The sequence below is a fragment of the Medicago sativa genome, chromosome 3 (assembly GCF_051527215.1).
Source record: "Medicago sativa cultivar Bolivia chromosome 3, Bolivia_mono, whole genome shotgun sequence".
Lineage (NCBI taxonomy): Eukaryota > Viridiplantae > Streptophyta > Magnoliopsida > Fabales > Fabaceae > Medicago > Medicago sativa.
In genome coordinates, this window is record NC_140751.1 from 66,293,615 (window position 1) to 66,312,043 (window position 18,429).

Consider the following 18,429-nt stretch of genomic DNA (forward strand, 5'->3'; position numbering starts at 1 on the left):
GTATGCATAAAACAATCAATCCCAAAAAATCACAATTTAAAAGAAATCGTCAAAAGATTATGAAAACAAACAAAACAAAAATCCTTCACTACCCATATGTTTATACCACCCTTACGGTGAATAGAGACTCCCCCCTTACAAACTCATCCTAAAGCATGTTAGATGCAATCTAATGATTCACATACCTAATATTAGTGAAAGATAGTCTCACCCTTACCTTAGATTGTTTTTCTGAAATCAAAAGCAGCGTTCTTCGTTCCTAAGGTTCTCTCTCTCTGAGTTCTCCTCTTTCTCATCTTTCTCCAAAAAGCGGTTTAACGTAAAAACTTTTTCTAACCTAAGCTTCCTTATTTATAATACTACTCACTCTTCCTAAATCTATTTAGGCCCAATAACTTATTCTTCTTTCTATTCTAACCTCCAATTCTACTTACACTAATAATTCTCATATTCTAATAAATAATAGAATAATGTCACTTAATAAAATACTAGCACCTCACATATTTAAAATAAATCACATAAATAGATTCTAACTTAATAAAAATAATTAAATAAAAATGAGGGCGTTACAACTCTCCCCAACTTAAAAGAATTTCGTCCTCGAAATTCAAAGCACGCGAGAAAATAAATTTAGTTATCGCTTTTTCAAACAAAACAGAAAACCACATCAAGGTTAGTCAGTTAAACATGATCACATAAAAAAAACATAACTACTAACTAGAAAACATGACGGCACGACACAACGACTCATCTACTTGGCCGGACAGACCGACCTGCTCTGATACCAATTGTAACACCCTGTTTTCCCAACATATTAATTTCATAATAAATCAGAGTATTTTTCAATCATAAACGGAATGCTACACTTCTTAAAATCGTAAAATAGAATAGATAACAATTTATCCTTCAAAATTATTCAACTTAATCTTTAAAACTACGCAGCGGAATTAGTTCAACATCATAAAAGTCTTTGGCACGCAGGCCTCATCATAAAAGTCTCATAAATCTTAGTTCAATAATAATTCTTAAACTTCAAAAGCAATACGTAAAGGAACAAAAAAATAGTATTAAAATCCCCATCCCGTTACGTATCAGAGCATCCTAGACACGATGTGAGGAGTCTACTCACGAACACAGCTAGTCTTTATTACCTGCACATTACCCACGGTCGAGGCAACATATACGCAGAAGGGGTGAGATTTCTCAAACAATAATATTAAGCTTATAAATCATAAATTACATTTAACAACATAAACATCTTATAATTTAACAACTATAATTAAATACATAAACATCATCATTTATCTTAGCAAAATATCATCAAATAGCAGTCACAGTCATCGTCACATATCATCATACTAAAAGACATCACAAAGTAATTCGTTAAAACATCACAAAGTAATTCGTTAAAACATCACAACTTAACAACTTGACTTGACAATGCATCTAAACTCGACTATGCAACTCTTAACGTCTTAAACCATCTTGAATCATCATGAAATGCAAATGCATGTGGTACCATTTTAGGGCATAAGCCCTCATCGTCATGGTTGAGCAAAAGCTCCATCGTCGTGGTTGAGCAAAAGCTCCATCGTCGTGGTTGAGCAAAAGCTCCATCGTCGTGGTTGAGCAAAAGCTCCATCGTCGTGGTTGAGCAAAAGCTCCATCGTCGTGTTTGAGCAAAAGCTCCAGGGCATAAGCCCTCATCTTTAAATGAGTATGCATGGACTCAACATCTTACGTCTTAGAAACTTCATGAACATCTTACAACTCTTTGACTTAGACCGACACTTACATCTTAAATAAGACTCAACAGTATATGCAACATATAAATAATTCATCTCATATCAGCATCATAGTACAACAACATCAAATGATAATCAACAACATCTTAAACATCGCATCAACATAAGCATCATAATTAACACATATAGTGCATAAATAACAATATCACATCTTTATATAACCCGTCTTTAAATCACACATCTTCAAATAACACATCTTTAAATATCACGTGGATTTTATAATTCAAATGTGATCAAATCCAAATAATTAAAATCATAGTATTCACATAAATATTTAAGAATGCTTCAAAGTCCATTAGCAAGGAAGACAACAGTAGCGACCAAAAATAATATAGTGAAAAGAGAAGAAGTAAAATTCACACCAATATTGATATATATTTAGCAAACCCCATAGGTATGATAAGAATAAAAAAGGTATACATGTATAGAAATATCGAAGAGCCGAAGTGAACGAATCCGAAATTGAGTTATGTCGTGCAAAATTTTATGAAACTTTGATCAAGCAACTTAACCAAATAAATTAATAAAATTTTGAGGAATCTATTTTATTTTAATTGAAAATTGCAACACATAGTCATATATTAACTAAATAGTGATCATTGATAAAATACTCAATGAATTGATGAAGAATACATGCATAGGAACAAACAGCATATAAATATAAAAATGCCAAAATATTGAACGACAATTTACGAAAAACATATACATGCCAAAAATCGAACGACATAAAGCAAACAATTTTCTCAATTTGGATTTAACTGATGAACCGAAGCACATCGATCGCAAAAGTATGCATAAAACAATCAATCCCAAAAAATCACAATTTAAAAGAAATCGTCAAAAGATTATGAAAACAAACAAAACAAAAATCCTTCACTACCCATATGTTTATACCACCCTTACGGTGAATAGAGACTCCCCCCTTACAAACTCATCCTAAAGCATGTTAGATGCAATCTAATGATTCACATACCTAATATTAGTGAAAGATAGTCTCACCCTTACCTTAGATTGTTTTTCTGAAATCAAAAGCAGCGTTCTTCGTTCCTAAGGTTCTCTCTCTCTCTGAGTTCTCCTCTTTCTCATCTTTCTCCAAAAAGCGGTTTAACGTAAAAACTTTTTCTAACCTAAGCTTCCTTATTTATAATACTACTCACTCTTCCTAAATCTATTTAGGCCCAATAACTTATTCTTCTTTCTATTCTAACCTCCAATTCTACTTACACTAATAATTCTCATATTCTAATAAATAATAGAATAATGTCACTTAATAAAATACTAGCACCTCACATATTTAAAATAAATCACATAAATAGATTCTAACTTAATAAAAATAATTAAATAAAAATGAGGGCGTTACAACATGCGTGACTTAACTCACGTCAGGGACATTTTCGTCAGTTTGGTTGGGAATGAGCAAAACGCGTTGGGAGCAGACCAGAATTTTGTAATCTAATCCAAGCGCATCTCTTTGAAGAGGTCCATAATAATTCACTAAAGACAACAAACTGTATTTGAACAATATAATTAAAACCCTAGAAAAAACAAAACCTCGGCTTCTCTCCACCGAAAAAACAAAAGGCTGCGCCTTTGTCTTATTCTGTCGTAAACAAGTTGGGTTGAATTCACACTGAACTCAACTCAACTCGTCGGAAAAACAAAAACTTGCCGGAAAAAGCCGCCGGAGTTTATCCTTGGCTGAAGGAGTATTCACCCAAGCCTTCAAATTCAATGGCAGGAGGCAAAATCAAGAAAGAAAAGGGAAAACCCTCACAACACACACCATACCAAGGTGGAATATCTTTCCACAAATCAAAGGGACAACACATTCTCAAAAACCCTTTACTTGTTGATACCATTGTTCAAAAATCTGGTATCAAAACCACTGATGTCATCCTTGAGATTGGTCCTGGTACTGGTAACTTGACTAAGAAGTTATTGGAAGCTGGGAAGAAAGTTATTGCTGTTGAAATTGACCCGCGGATGGTTCTTGAACTGAATAAACGGTTTCAAGGGGGCTCTTATTGTCACCGTCTCACGGTATGCATGATATATTTTGTTTTGTCTTTTGAATTTTCATGTTTGGTAGATGACAGTTATTTGTGTATGTGTTTGATTTTAGTTTAGTATTTTGGTTCAATGCTAGAAATTTTAAACCTTCATAGCGGTTTTTTTTAATGTCATTTGGTAAGAATTTGCATTTTAGTTTTGAAATATATCTATGCAAAATGTTAGGTATGACTGAGGCAACTGTCTTGTGTTTCGTCAATCATTGATTGCAGAAAATCGTGGTTTGTTCAAATGCCGCCAACTAACAATGTTATAGCGCCACTATAGCTGCTATTTGACAATATGTTGTACTAAATATCATATGGCAGAGATGTAGCTATTTGTTAAAATCATGCTACGCTTTGGTTCCGCTATCTGACAACATTGATTCAATGTTCTACATTCGTTTTCAATCAACGGACTTCGACAATTTATTCTATATGTGTTTGATTCTAGTTTAATATTTTGCTTGAATAGTAGGAATTAAAACCTTTACAGTATAATTTGGGTTTAACTCACTGAAAAAAGAACTTTTTTCGTGTGTGAAAATAGCTCCTAGGATTCAGTTTAATCTGCAGAACCTCTTGGTTTGTTACTTTTCTCTTTGGCCGAATGTTCAGACTTTGGTTTTTTATTTCCTTCGATTCAGTGGTTTACTTTGATTCTACAGTGTGTTTGAAAAAGCCTTTTTTTTTACCCTAGAATCCCATGTTTTTATCTATTTTTAGTGAGTGCGGTCATCCCGATCGAGTTGCCTTAGTCGCACCGATTGGTCGGTACCATCTACCATCTTCCTGTCAGAGTTCCCAATCAGCAACTTCCTGCTTTTACTTTTGTTCTAGAATCTGGTTCTTGCAATATTGTGAACAACTTGGGAGTAATTGGTATTTGAGTGAAGAAAAGGGATTTATATTATATCCTTTATATCATGTAATTAACTAAATGTTGAGGATTATGTTGTGTCTTCTAGCATCTACCAACATGGTCTGGTATGGTGTGGTATGTCCACTTCACATACCTATCTGACCATATCTTTCAGCTAGCTCCTTTTTCCTTACTTATGGGAACCTTATATCAGTTTCCTTTTCCAACCTGAACACAAATTTTGAAATGGATGGGGATGTTTCGTGGTGGAATGTTTTTGTTTCGGGTGGCGTATAGGCTAGTTCAGTTTGACTGCAGAAATAGTACGTTGTGTGAAAATCATTGGTGTATTGTTGAAGATGTTCATAGCCTGATTGAATAAGTGTCTGAAATTTCAGTATGATTATCTATCTGAAATTGCATGTTTTGCATTTACCTAGTTAGAAAAGAAAACATTAATCTTGAGTTTTTGTTTCTTTTTGAAGTCATTTGGAAAGAATTGTGGTTATTTTGGTTTTGAATACATGTATGCAAAAAGTTAGGTATATGACTGAGGCAATTCTCTTGTATTGTGCTTTTAAATAATCCATTTTACTTTGCATCAAGGGACTTTTGACAATTTGTATCATAGGCGTGTTTTTTTAGTTTTACCTTTTGTCGATGATTACAGGTTATCCAAGGCGATGTGTTGAAGACTGAACTTCCCTATTTCGACATATGTGTAGCGAATATTCCCTATCAAATATCTTCTCCTCTCACATTCAAGTTACTTAACCACCAACCTGCATTTAGGTGTGCAATCATAATGTTTCAGAGAGAATTCGCCATGAGATTGGTCGCTCAGCCAGGTGATAAGCTCTATTGTCGTCTTACAGTGAACACGCAACTCCATGCCCGAATCTCCCACCTCCTCAAAGTTGGAAGAAACAATTTCAGACCACCACCTAAAGTTGATTCCTCTGTGGTAAGAATTGAGCCGATAAAACCGCGTTTTGAAGTTAAGCAGAAGGAGTGGGATGGATTTTTAAGGATTTGTTTTAACAGAAAGAACAAAACTCTTGGTTCATTGTTTAGACAAAAGAATGTGTTATCTATGCTTGAAAAAAACTACAAGACTGTGCAAGCATTGAAACTCTCCCAAGAAGGTGGCTCCCTTAATGAAACAGACGCTAAAGTGGACTTTTCTGATTTTGGTGATTTTGACGACGATCAAGGTATGGAGGTGGACGATGACGGAGTAGATGATGATGAAATGGATGTTGAGGATGGTGGCATAGATGAGGTGCAAAATGAATTCAAAGACAAGGTTTTAGGTGTTCTGAAAGAGGGGAATTTTGAAGAGAAGAGGTCATCCAAACTCACTTTGCTGGAGTTCTTGGACTTGCTTTCTCTATTTAACAAAGCTGGCTTTCACTTCTCCTGATTTTTCTCCTGATTTTACATTTATTATTTACTATTTTTTTCTCTTTTTAATAGATATTTATATTTCTGAGTTTGATTTTTGTTTAAGAGAGTTTGATTTTTCTGAGTTGTATTTTTGGAGCTCCTTCGTTGTATTTATACACCATTCTTCATAGCTGATTTAGATTGAATGTTATTCCTTTTGTATTGCTTTTAGAGGATCAGCGTTTTGTTTAGTTAGGTAATCACTTTCCCATTTTCCCCAACAGTACTTGAAATCTCATAAAAAGTTAGGCTTAAATGTAAAAAAAAAATTAGGCAAAATTAGGTAATCACTTTCTACTAGCTATTAGCATAATTTCCTTGACTACAAATTTGAAAATCATTCACCACAATTTTCAGGTGTTAAAATGTAAAAATATATATCATTTCTTTCTTATAATTATCACACGAGTAAATGTCACTGTGACAGTACCATACAATATTCCTTGAGATCTTCACCAAGCAAAAATAAAATGGATAGTGGTAACGACAGGTAAAATATTGATTAAGTATGTGTTTTCCCCCTTTTTCACTCTTGAATAAAAATGACAAAAAATAATCTGAAGATAAAGAAAACAAAATTACATTCTTTTGACAAGAACTATCTTTGACAACCCTTTTGAAAAATAAAGCAAACTATATATACTATATGATATATGAATACAAGGAAAAAGTATAAAAATTCTAGCTCAAACAAGGGATAAAAAAATTTCCTCAAGACAGATTCTTTTCACTTTCATTTGAATGATTTAATACCTCATCTCTTCTTTCTTTGTTCCCAACATTGGATGCAATGCATCTTTCATCGGACAAGTGTCTCGTATCCTCACCATTAGATTGAGTGGCCAAAGAAGAATGTTGACCTTCCTGCATTTCAGTATTAACGGTTCTTGGACCGCCATTTTGGTTCATATTAATATGTTCCCATATATGATCACTAAGTTTTGCGACATTATCCACTTGCGAGTCATCGCGATTTGGATGACAATTAAGATCTATCTTTCCAGCGCTGGACTCGCCAACCTCGACTTGACCTCTATTTAGTCCTCCTTCGTTTTCCAAAGGATTCGCAACTTCTCTTGATGCTCCACCATTGGTGTCTAACTCGTCAACTCTGTTGTGAATGTGTTCTTTTTTGGCGGCAGCATCTGCTTCACGCTCCGATTGGCGTTTCTTCTTGCGTAACATAAGGGTTTTGAACCGACGCTTCACAGTAGTACACACGTTGCAAGTACATGTTGGCTTGTGTCTACCTTTTCCGCTTGGTGGCTGAATACACACAATACAAGAGCAGCCGGGACGGTGTCTAGGATGTTTAGTGGTGGCTCCAGCTGCGGAATCAGCAGGGCCCAAGAGATTTTCTCCTAAAACGGCTAAACTGGCGAGAGCGTCTAAGCCAGAAGGCTCGTGTTCTTGGATCAACTTGCTGTTTTCTACAATCCGTCGCTTCTTAAAATCTGTGAACACCAAATGTAACCAGAAGGATTCAGGAATTATTATTATTATTATCGGCGTGTCCATATAATAATATGAATGCAAAACTTGCATGACTGCATCACACATTACAAAGATCTTATCAAAAACACGGACAGAAAGATCATACCTTTGCTGGATTTCAAAAGATTTTCTAATTCCCTTGAGCTCAGCTCGTCCGGTGCGGAACATGAAGATCTGAAAGAACATGTCCACAAAAAAAATTGTAAAATATTACTCCCTCCGTTTCAAAATGAGTGTCGCTTTAGGCTTTGGCACACAGATTAAGAAATAGAATGAAATAATCATTGGATATAACGCTTTTACTAAACTGCCCTTACTTTATAAGAAAAAGACAAAATTAAAGTTGCATTGAAAATTGTGTGAGAGAAAAGTTGGAGAGGGTAAAGTTGGAAAAAAAAAATTAAAGTTGTATTGGAAATGTAAAGCGACACTCATTTTGAAACAAATTTTTTTTGCTAAAGCGACACTCATTTTGAAACGGATGGAGTATATCACTATCTCATATGAAGACTGGTCCAAATTCCAAAAAAGTAGTAATAATGATAATAATGGAGCACCTGCTTGAATCCCAGATATTTTCGGAACATGTCCACTTGGGAGGAAGAAGAGCATCAACCGGTAACTTTCTCCATTTAGAGCAATCATCACATTGAGCCCATTGTTCCTTCGCCCTGGATGAAATGGTCAACATACTCAGAACACAAGTTTAAAATTTACTCACCACATCATGATGACAATTCCAAATGCTTTCATGAACCATAAATAGGATCAAAGGAATGTCTGAAAGAGCTTATTTCAACTTATCACACAACATCATGTGGCTCAATGTTTTGAAAAACCCGTGAAAACGGCTTACTCATAAACTGTTTTCGGATTATTATAGGAAGTTCGCTATAAATATAATAGCTTCCATATATTCATGCAGAATTTCTCCTCATTTTTTCTTCAACTGTAGAAACCAATCATACATAAGCACTTATACGATAAATGCTTATTTTATATTCTAGATACAACTAACATGGATCCAGGAAAATATCAAACAGTCGTCAGCTGTTCGAAGAAATTTATAGGCAAGACTGCCCTGTTTGTATAAACAGCTTAATTAAGAGCTTATCATACAAGTGCTTATGTATAAGCTATTTCAGTAACAAAATATAAAATAAAGTCAAACTATTTTCATATAAGCTACTAGTTGTTTTCATAAACTATCATATAGCGCTTATAGAAATAAGCTGAAAACAACTTATAAATTTGCCAAAAGCTATTTCCATAAACTCTATCAAACAGTCTCGTAAGTGTTTATGTCAATAGATAAACTCAAATAAACCAATCCAAATATGCAAAATGTTTGGACTCTTACCCAGATGAAGAGGCGCTGAATATTGTTCTCTTTCCAAAAACTGGGGGTTCCTATATGGAATGTGGCACAATTGACACATAAATTAGCCATGTGTTATAAAAATATTTTCTACAATAGCTAATATAGAAAATAAAAATATGGATTGATTTGACAGTGTAAGTTGTAACACTTACATCATATTCTTCAAATACTTGATCCTCGATTGTGACAATGCTTGGCTTGACACTGGGCGGTGGACGAAGCAAATCTTGTGCTTCTTCCCATGTAAGTCTCAACTCCATAGAATCATCATTACCAATAAGCAATCTCTTACTTTTAAGGCCAATATTTCGAGTCCTCTTCTTCTCTAAAGCTGAATTTTTTTGGTCCAGTGAATTATTGCTCATCATCTCGCCATTTTCGGCTTTAAGCAAACCAGCAGCTCCAGTAACCAAATGTGAAGGTTCAGGATGTCCATTTGAGCGAAGTTCCCCGTTACCATTTGGTGAACGGAGAAGATCGGCACAATTACTTCCCGATGGAAGATTCTCATTTCCACCAGAAAAGGCGTCTCCCTTTGCAGAACCGCCATTAGAATGTGCAGATGTAGAAGCATCCTATTTATTTAAACAATAACCATTAATCATATTCACCAAAAACAAAAACTAAAGATGTATAATTCAAAGAAAATGCCATGGACAGTAAAATGGTTTTGTCGTGTAACCAACCTGTGTGTCTACGGAATTTGATGACTTTCTGAAACCCATAACAAGTTTTCCCCCAGGATCTATCCGACTAAACGTAACTGCAAAAGAGATTATCATTCAAAAGAATCGTTACATCGAATTTGCTAGAAAATTTAGCCTCTCAAGTAAGAACGAATGAGGTTTGAATCTACATAGTAATCGACAAATAATATGTAACAGATCAATTCTATAAGGGCTTGAATTCTTTAATTTCTTTTAAAATTTGACATGAGTAATAATTCAAATGCAAAATTTTAATAGAACAAGTGTGCAAAGTAGAGTTCCCTAGATTGATGCATACCAGTATCACCAGCACGTAAATCCATGGCCTGTATACAAGGAGTCACACCCTCCAATACGTACATCCTGCTGTTGTTATTAGGCCAAAATCTGAATTGAAAAGTCCATTCATTACCCTTCACATCTTGGACCCGCAAAGGAAGACCTTCAGAGTGTGTAATATGAGGAAAATATGCCTGCAATTTTGTAAGAAGTCCAAATTATAGCTTGAAGACACGTCTTATTCACTTGAAAAAAGAACGAAAAACAACTACAGAAATTGGTTCCATACTCATTCAGATAAAGATAAAAAAGGAAACACGGAAAACAAGGAATTAAAGAAAATAAAACTAAAAACAAACCTCAGCACAAGCTTTTGGGAGAACAAGACGACCAATCCGACCTGCATCACTGGCACTCAGCACCTTCTCAAACAATGGCACTACTGTGGACTTCAAACTGTTATCGTTACATCAAGGGAAACTTTTGACAAATCAACGTTATATATTTATTACTATAGATGTTCAAAGAACTATAAATTATGAGCAGGGATCAAGTTACTCCAAGGTTAACTCTGAGCTTAGTTACCCTATTTAATAACTCGTTTTAAACATTGAATTTTATCAATCCAACCATCAAATTAAATGCTCTTATTGAGTAGGTCAGCTCCACAAACTTCATAAATTTTAAAACTACCCGATACTTCATAAAGTAACGTCAAATTGATGCATAATAAGGTTTTTAAAAATTTAAATACCAGTTGTCATATTACATAGCTACAAATTTCTGATTTATATGAAACTTTGGATGGTTGAGCATTAATATGATAATAATCAACGGTTTAACTAGTGAAACTCAGTGTTTATAATGAGCAAGTGGACTAACTCTGCTCAGAGTTACTCCTAGAGTATCTTGATCTTGCCCTCTAAAATTATAAATTTCAGTATAAAGGATACTCTCCAGACAAACGCTCCAGCTCCTGGTCCGTAATCCTAGGCCAATATCTAGGAAGTAACTGATTCTTACCCCTCCCATCACCAGGAGGCCGAGCAATACGTGGTTGAGAAAGTGTCCCTTTTTCAGTTTCTATATTCATGGTAAGGCCGGTCTTTAACAGTTTGGGAAGTATAGGACGAGATCTCGGCCCTTGATGAAAGGGAGGAGATACTTTTCCCTCAAGTCTTCCGTCTGTAGTCTCTCCACCAGATGGTGGGAAAGAGTTGTTCCCTGACGGGTTTCCCAAACACATATTCAAAGACGGCCTCGCATTTGATTCATGCATGCTTTTAATCTCCCATGCTGGTCTATTATTTTCTAACGTGGCAAAAGTTAATGACTGAACAGGCGGTTTAATCACATTTGAAAATCCAGTATCCCCTTCCCTGAATGACGGCCTAACTTCTTGATTGTTTTTCCCATTAGATGTAATCATGTTGTTTATCGGAGCATGACTCATATGGATAGATTCACTAGCTTCAACAACTCTGCATAATTGCATAAGCTTTCCTTCATCAACATTACTCATAAACAGTCCGCTGTCAAAATGAGCGGAATGAATATCCCTTGCATTATTTTGGGTCGATGAAACGGGCCATTTAGGATTTTCAGTATTACGAATCTGCAAAAAAAAAAAAAATTAAATAAAAGAAACATGAAACTGTGTTGAACATAATTAACCATAGGTTATGAGCAACTAAAGAAAACCAACGAGCAAGCAGCAATAATTTGTTGAACATAATTAGAAAAATAAGGCTAGATTAGCTTATTTGAGCTTATCTACTGGCATAAGCACTTGTGAAACTGTTAAAGAGAGCTTAAGGAAACAACTTATGACATGTCCAATTGTCCATAGTCTGTATTCAGCTTTTTTCGTAAGATCTCTAGGACAGCTATGAGAACAGTTTGACTTTATTTGATTTTTATTATATATATCAATAGGTTATACATAAACACTTTTTTTTTGCAACGGCCAATATTAGTAATTAGTTGTTATGTTCGGGCTTGAACCAGGACCTCCAACTCCTTTAACCCTTAGCTCAACCCAGTTGAGCTATCCCCCCTCTCCCTATACATAAAGCTCTTATTATGTAAGCGCTTAAATAAGTTCTTTATCCAAAATGGGCCAAGTTCTAAAGCAAAAGCTTCAAGTCCTTGAAATTGTCATTTTTACATAATTATCATACAAAAATAGAAAAACATTACAAAAGAATGTGATGAAAATCATTATTTTTTATGCATGAACTACTTAAATATTGATACCCCAGCCCACACATTCAAAAGCCAAGTAAACGTAATAACACAAAAATTGCTGGAAACCATTAAAAAAAATCTTCGAAACTACAACAACCACCACGACTTGTCCTAATAAGTGGGGTCGGGTACATAGATCAAATTACGCCATAATGTTCTATCATAAACCAAATTTTGATACAACTCACAAAATGCTGATCCATATCACTAAAATAATCACGAAGGATAATCCTGGTGGCCAATATCGTATGCAATAGTGTGATAAAAATTTAATAATTTAGACATGAGCGTAAAAAATAGAAGCAGAACAAGATTTAGCTACAAACAAACAGAACAAAACTGTGTTGCATTAAACAAAAATTAACCATAGGTTACAAATGGGAAGAAAAAAAAATCAACAGGGCAATATCTAGATTAAACTTACCATATTTAGTTGGGAAGTATTTACACAGCTAACACAACCTATACCGCCGAAGTCAAGATACTCGAACAAAGATTTAGATACTACGCATCCACTGTGGATAGGCTGCAGAACCAAGTCAAACAGATTTCAATGAGTGAGGAGAGAAAGAGAAAGTCAAACTAGAATTCAAAGAGAAAAAAAAACATCACTTTACCTTGTTGCAAATGTTACACTCTCGCCAACCAGTTTGTTGACGATGGAATTTATTACAAAAAACTGAACTCTCAAAGGGAGATCTAGAACACATGAAGTGAAAATAAAGAATTAATAAATCAATTAGTACTCAACAAAACGCATACTAAGAAAACCAAAAGTATAAGAGAAGGAAGATGTGAGCAGGGGAAGAATATACTTAAGTTCTATTTGGATTAATGGAAAAACTTATAGTAAGAATATGCTTGCAAATTTGCAAATACAGGGTACACATTACAGGGCAGTGTGGAATTTTTTGTTGTGCTAACCCTCCGATTCGTAGAGGAAGGGTACCCTAGTAATCTACGGTTATGAGGTACGTTAAGTCTAACCAAGAATTGAACTCAGGTTCTCGCGAACGGGTCGACTTTAGGTGTAGCTCATTAACTAATTGAGCTCAATCACTTGGTTAGGTAGTGTGGAGTTGATCAACAGTTACATTACATGTAATTTAGTGTTTGTTTTTAGCAAAAATACAAACATTAAATTTATTTATCATAAATCTAATTAATATCCTATCATAAATAAACCATTTGATGGAAGTATCTAAAAGAAAAAAATAAAATCAAAGTGTATAAAAGATTTATAAATACACACATCCCTCTTAATTAAGTTGACTGGATCACATCACATATCACACACAAGGGGTCTAGATCTTTTGCTATTAACACCTATACAGTTAAGCATTTAATACAATTAATATAATCTAAAAAAGGAAATATATTTGTCATATTGGCATCTAAAATTACCATATATTGTTATACTTACAATGTGTCAAGGTTGCCACTCTTCCATTCCTCCATAAATCTAGTATGACAAGAAAAAGCCGAAAAATCAATCAACAGAATATATGATATGTGAAATAAAAAATGAAATACATAAATTAAAATATACTACAAACAAATAAAATTACTTTTTTTTAGGGGATATACAAATACTTATTTCTCAATTTACTACAAACATTAATATCCTATCATCTAATTTAGTCATTAGGAATATTTCCCAAATTAGATACATTGATCCTCGTCATCAAACAACAATAAGTAAAATATTTCCCATTCCTACTCCTACTTCCACAATACACAATCACAACATATTCTTATCAAATTATAGTATAGATATTGTTCTTTGAATTATGCACTTAAAGTTATTGACAAAAATGTACTTACATATAAAAAAAAAAATCATAATAATGTTAGTGACTAAAATGTGAGCTGTTTGGTTATAATAAGCACACACAAACACAACCAGAAAATCCCGGAATGGTAAGAAAGGATATAGTTGAACATTACTTATCCAATTAAATTATCAAAATCCAAAAAAATCAAGAATCATAAACAAAATCAATTAACACATGAAACAAAATCATTATCCCCATTATTCCCCAAAACTAAAATTAGAATCTAATCATAGCAAAATCAAAGAAAAAGGATTGAAATTTACCCGCACTTGAAGCAAAGTTGAGCAAATCCACCAGATCGTAAACCCCACCCTTTCTTCCATTCATGAACACACGAACCATTTACCATACCAATGTCAGAACCCATCAATCAAAATTCCAAATTTCAGCTGAAAAATACCCAAAACCAAAGTCAAAATCAAATCAAAATCACTTTGACCCATAATCCTCAAACTCATTAATAACTCACATCCATGCATAAAGTTTCAAAATTTACATCAAAAACAATAAAGGGTCAACTAAAAAATCAAAATCCAAAAAAAAAACATTAACCAAGACAACCTTTGACTTGGTTCACCCACAAAAGGAAACCTAGGATTTAGGATAATGGGTCGTTAACATGAACTAAAAAAACATAAATTTGTGTTTTTTTTCTTAATATGCTCAAATCTATGCAATCAAAAGACTAATCTAAGACAAGAGCAATGAGGTGTTGAAGAAGAAATTGACCTGGGTTTTTAGAGAGAGAAAACGTGAAGTGGGTATGGGATTTGATGAGGTTGAGTCTGTAGAGAGAGAAAGATGAGAGAGAGTGTTTGTGTGTGAGTGCATGCAAAGTAACAGATGCATAAAATGCATGCACGACACAAGACACTTACATACACACCCCACCGCTATAACCTTAATTAACTCATTCACTCAAGTAACAAATTTTTGTTTTGGTTTTTAAACTGTTTTTTTTTTAGTTTGAGGAGATTGATAATGTTACATGCTGGTTTTTTTAGGTGTGTGTGTACTTGTGAATGTGACTTGGGGGACTAGTTGTAGTTGTCTCATCCTTGAGTTCATTGGGATTATTAGGTGAAACATGTGTTTGTGGTTTCATTGCACATGTTACATGTAGGTGAGGTGGCATTTTAAAACTTAAAAAATAAAGGGTTTCTGATTTTTATATTGGTCTAATAAATTTGGGTTGTTTTGTTTGGGATATATATAAGGGGATTATTAATGATGGGCAATGGAGTAAAAAGGTTTTGGTTGTGAAATGAATATCATATAGTTGATGTTATGTCTCTATTCCTCTCATCTACCGCCTTACTATTTATATTTGTATGTATTTTAAAAATAGTCTAAAAGGTTATGTATGTAAGAAAAATGTTGTCACCTTAAGAAGCAAATTGTATGTGATTTGGTTCAGTTTGCATTGTTTTGTCGAAAAAACTTAATTTGAGTAAGTATAATTTGGATCAGGTTGGTGTAATTGTATGTGTCTGTAAGACTTAACCTGAATATATTAAAGATCAAGTATTGAAGAAGTATGGTCTAGAAAGAGCAAACAAACCAAATTGGACAACCCAACCAACTTGTCCATGTTAACAAAAAAGGGATAATAGTCACTTTGGTATTGGTCTCTAAAATTGTAATGAGTAGTCAAAATAGTCCTTCAATGTATCAAAACTTCAAAGTAGTCTCTGATTGTGCATTTTGTTAGTCAAAATAGTCATTAATGTTAAAATATTTCATTAATATTGTCAGATTAGTCCTCCAATATACTTACTTATTGTCATATTAGTCCTTATAAGTACATGTTTATTGTCATTTTAGTCCCTATATTAAAAGAGTTATTGTGAACATTGAAAGGTTATTTTAGTGTCAAGGACTATTTTGACTAACAGAATGCACAATCAGGGACTATTTTGAAATTTTGATACAATGAAGGACTAAACTGACTAATCATTACATATTCAGGGACTAAAGTGACTATTACCCCTAACAGAAAAGGATGATGTGGCATAGAAGCTATTTTTGACGTCATTTTGAGAAACACATGTGTTTCTATTATTTTGCACACCAAATAGCTCATTCAAATTTGATATAATCTTTCACATATCTAACGATTCAGTTAGGATGGTTCGCACCACTTAACCAAGAATGATTGCAATGATCACCTCAGTGAAAATATCAAAGGATTTGAGGGTATTCAAATCAACTTATTTTGTAGATTGGGGTTCACCCCTAAAGTATCATCATTCATTACTCCACTTACTTACTGATTATTTACTCGTTGTGCCTTATTTTGGAATTATAATGTTTATACTCATACACTCCCCTCGTTTAAAGGAGAGTACGACCAGAGAAGTGAAATTTAGGCACTTAATATGACGTTCACATCACCAACTCTGATATCACTCACTTATTGGCTTTTTTTGTGTTGGCAAAAAAAAACCAATAAGTGTTATCAGAGTTGATAATGTGAACTATTAAATATTATTTTTCTCATCAGATATTATGTGTTATAAAAAATCTATGGTAAAAGAAAAAATAATATTTTTTTGTGATTTTATAAAATATGTGTCTTAATTTTTAAAAATATCAATTCGATTGAACGAACCAAATCAAACCAACTCATTTACAACTACCTAAGCTCTTACCCTCAATAATACATTATAAACAAAAGGAATCAAACTATCCATAACAAGAAAGAAAGGTGGTCATATTCAGTATGTGCAATCTCAGTAAAATATTTTCCTAAATCATTCTTCATGACTCATAAATTTGATAATTGAAAATACAAAAATTAAATTAAATGAGGATAAGTTTATTAATTTAGAGATAATACCATTCCTTTGTTGTTTGTAGACAAAGGTGGTAGGTATCATTTGATAGTCGAACACATACAATTGCAAGATCTTAGAATAATATGTTCAATCTAATAATATTGATATTTTCAGTTGAACTAGACCTTAAGGACGAGATAATATCATTAGATACGAGAGATGTTCTCATTTTTACGTATATTTTATTTAAAGAACATGAGTTATACTCTTACTTATATTTGATTCTAAAGTATATCGGTAAAAGACCACTAAAGACAAACCTTCATTTTTAAATTTCATGTACCAGTCAAACACCTTTGCAATAAAAATTTCCTTTTAACGATATCCTTTTTTATATGATATCGTTAATCCATCGGCCAATAATTCCAATATGCAACGAAGACTCGTATACTTAACTAATTAATCAACCATACAAGACATATCACTTCTTTCAAGAAAAAGAAAAAATGTATAACACATGTTGCTTCTTCTTTTCATTCGAAGAGTGTCCAGAACATAAGGAGTCCTAGTTAAGGGTGATCATAATCAAGATTTTAAATTTATACTTTATATTTCTTTCAAATATCTTAGTGGCGAGAATAATCGCAAATCCACGTCCCAACACATGAAACGTCTATACAACTACTAACCAAGTGGTACTTATATGGTTGTTATTGGTATTTATAGAATGTTTGTTTTACTATTAAGTTTTTTGGTTTTAACCATCCGGTTCTTAGGAGAAAGGAGCCCTGGTAATCCAGACTTTGGCATGGAGGTAAGTATAGTTTGACCAATAATTATTTTTTTTTTTGAAGGAAGTTTGACCAATAATTATATCATCCAAGAATCGAACTTAATTGCTCCTCAACAATTCGTCCTTGGTGGAGCTCATTAACCCATTGTGCTTAATTGTTTGGTTTATTTTACTATTAAGTTTAAATATAGTATCTAAAAAAAATGTCATATATGATTTATTATTAAATTAATTCCAAAATTTAATGAATTCAATTTTTTGTTAAAAGAAAGTCCAAAGACCCCCCCACAACGGTACCCACCCCCACCATATACCATCATGCTGATGTGCTAGAGTTTACATCATATGAAAAAGTCAACATTATATTTATATTATCAATTTGCATAGTCAAAAGTTATCTGCTTGCTTGGTTGCATATTTTATTTTTTTGAAAAATCTATTTTGGTTGCATTGTGCTACAAGGAATGTGATGATAAGCAAAGGACGGAAAAAAAATAATATTATCAAGTCAATTTGATGACATATATATTTGGAAGAAGAAAAAAAAAACTATTAGTTGTAGGGGTAAAACTCAGCTGACAAAGAAAAAAAAAACTATTAGTTGTAGGGGTAAAACTCTGCTGACAAATTTAAATCGCGATATTCATTAGGAGGAATCAAGTTACCTACCAAACATTCGTATCATGTTGGCATACAATGGTGTGAGTGTCTTCAATTTGTTTTGGTAAAGTAATGTATTTTAAGCGGAAACA

At 33.5% G+C, this 18,429-nt stretch overlaps 2 protein-coding genes across 3 annotated transcripts; one reads left to right on the top strand and one right to left on the bottom strand.

The window, feature by feature from the left end:
* The first annotated feature begins 3,374 nt into the window (after positions 1-3,374).
* Positions 3,375-6,335, top strand: LOC146939304 (ribosomal RNA small subunit methyltransferase-like). The gene is made up of 2 exons (XM_085753050.1): positions 3,375-3,845; positions 5,389-6,335. The coding sequence occupies exons 1-2, from the start codon at positions 3,537-3,539 to the stop codon at positions 6,139-6,141; spliced, it is 1,062 nt and encodes a 353-aa protein (XP_085609176.1). The 5' UTR covers positions 3,375-3,536; the 3' UTR covers positions 6,142-6,335.
* Positions 6,336-6,662: 327 nt separating this feature from the next.
* Positions 6,663-14,956, bottom strand: LOC146939305 (B3 domain-containing transcription repressor VAL1-like). Of its 2 annotated transcripts, none has more exons than XM_085753041.1 (14): positions 14,837-14,956; positions 14,371-14,496; positions 13,696-13,734; positions 12,890-12,971; positions 12,697-12,798; positions 10,979-11,640; positions 10,385-10,481; positions 10,045-10,219; positions 9,726-9,802; positions 9,192-9,614; positions 9,019-9,068; positions 8,216-8,329; positions 7,765-7,832; positions 6,663-7,618 (listed from the first exon to the last, which is right to left on the bottom strand). In XM_085753041.1, exons 2-14 carry the CDS (start codon positions 14,472-14,474, stop codon positions 6,876-6,878), a joined length of 2,736 nt encoding a protein of 911 aa, XP_085609167.1. In that variant the 5' UTR covers positions 14,475-14,496; positions 14,837-14,956; the 3' UTR covers positions 6,663-6,875. The 2 variants fall into 2 exon arrangements, with proteins under 2 accessions (XP_085609167.1, XP_085609168.1); XM_085753042.1 differs by having other exon boundaries at positions 14,669-14,956.
* Positions 14,957-18,429: the final 3,473 nt, after the last annotated feature.

What these genes read in the sequence shown, in the direction of transcription:
- LOC146939304 (XM_085753050.1), top strand. Translation starts at nt 3,537, where the DNA reads ATGGCAGGAGGCAAAATCAAGAAAGAAAAGGGAAAACCCTCACAACAC. An exon ending in CTTATTGTCACCGTCTCACG is followed by an intron (nt 3,846 to 5,388) that starts GTATGCATGATA and finishes CGATGATTACAG; the next exon opens with GTTATCCAAGGCGATGTGTT.
- LOC146939305 (XM_085753041.1), bottom strand. Translation starts at nt 14,474, where the DNA reads ATGGGTTCTGACATTGGTATGGTAAATGGTTCGTGTGTTCATGAATGG. An exon ending in AAGTATTTGAAGAATATGAT is followed by an intron (nt 9,069 to 9,191) that starts GTAAGTGTTACA and finishes CATTCCATATAG; the next exon opens with GAACCCCCAGTTTTTGGAAA. An exon ending in TCTTTTGAAATCCAGCAAAG is followed by an intron (nt 7,619 to 7,764) that starts GTATGATCTTTC and finishes TGGTGTTCACAG; the next exon opens with ATTTTAAGAAGCGACGGATT.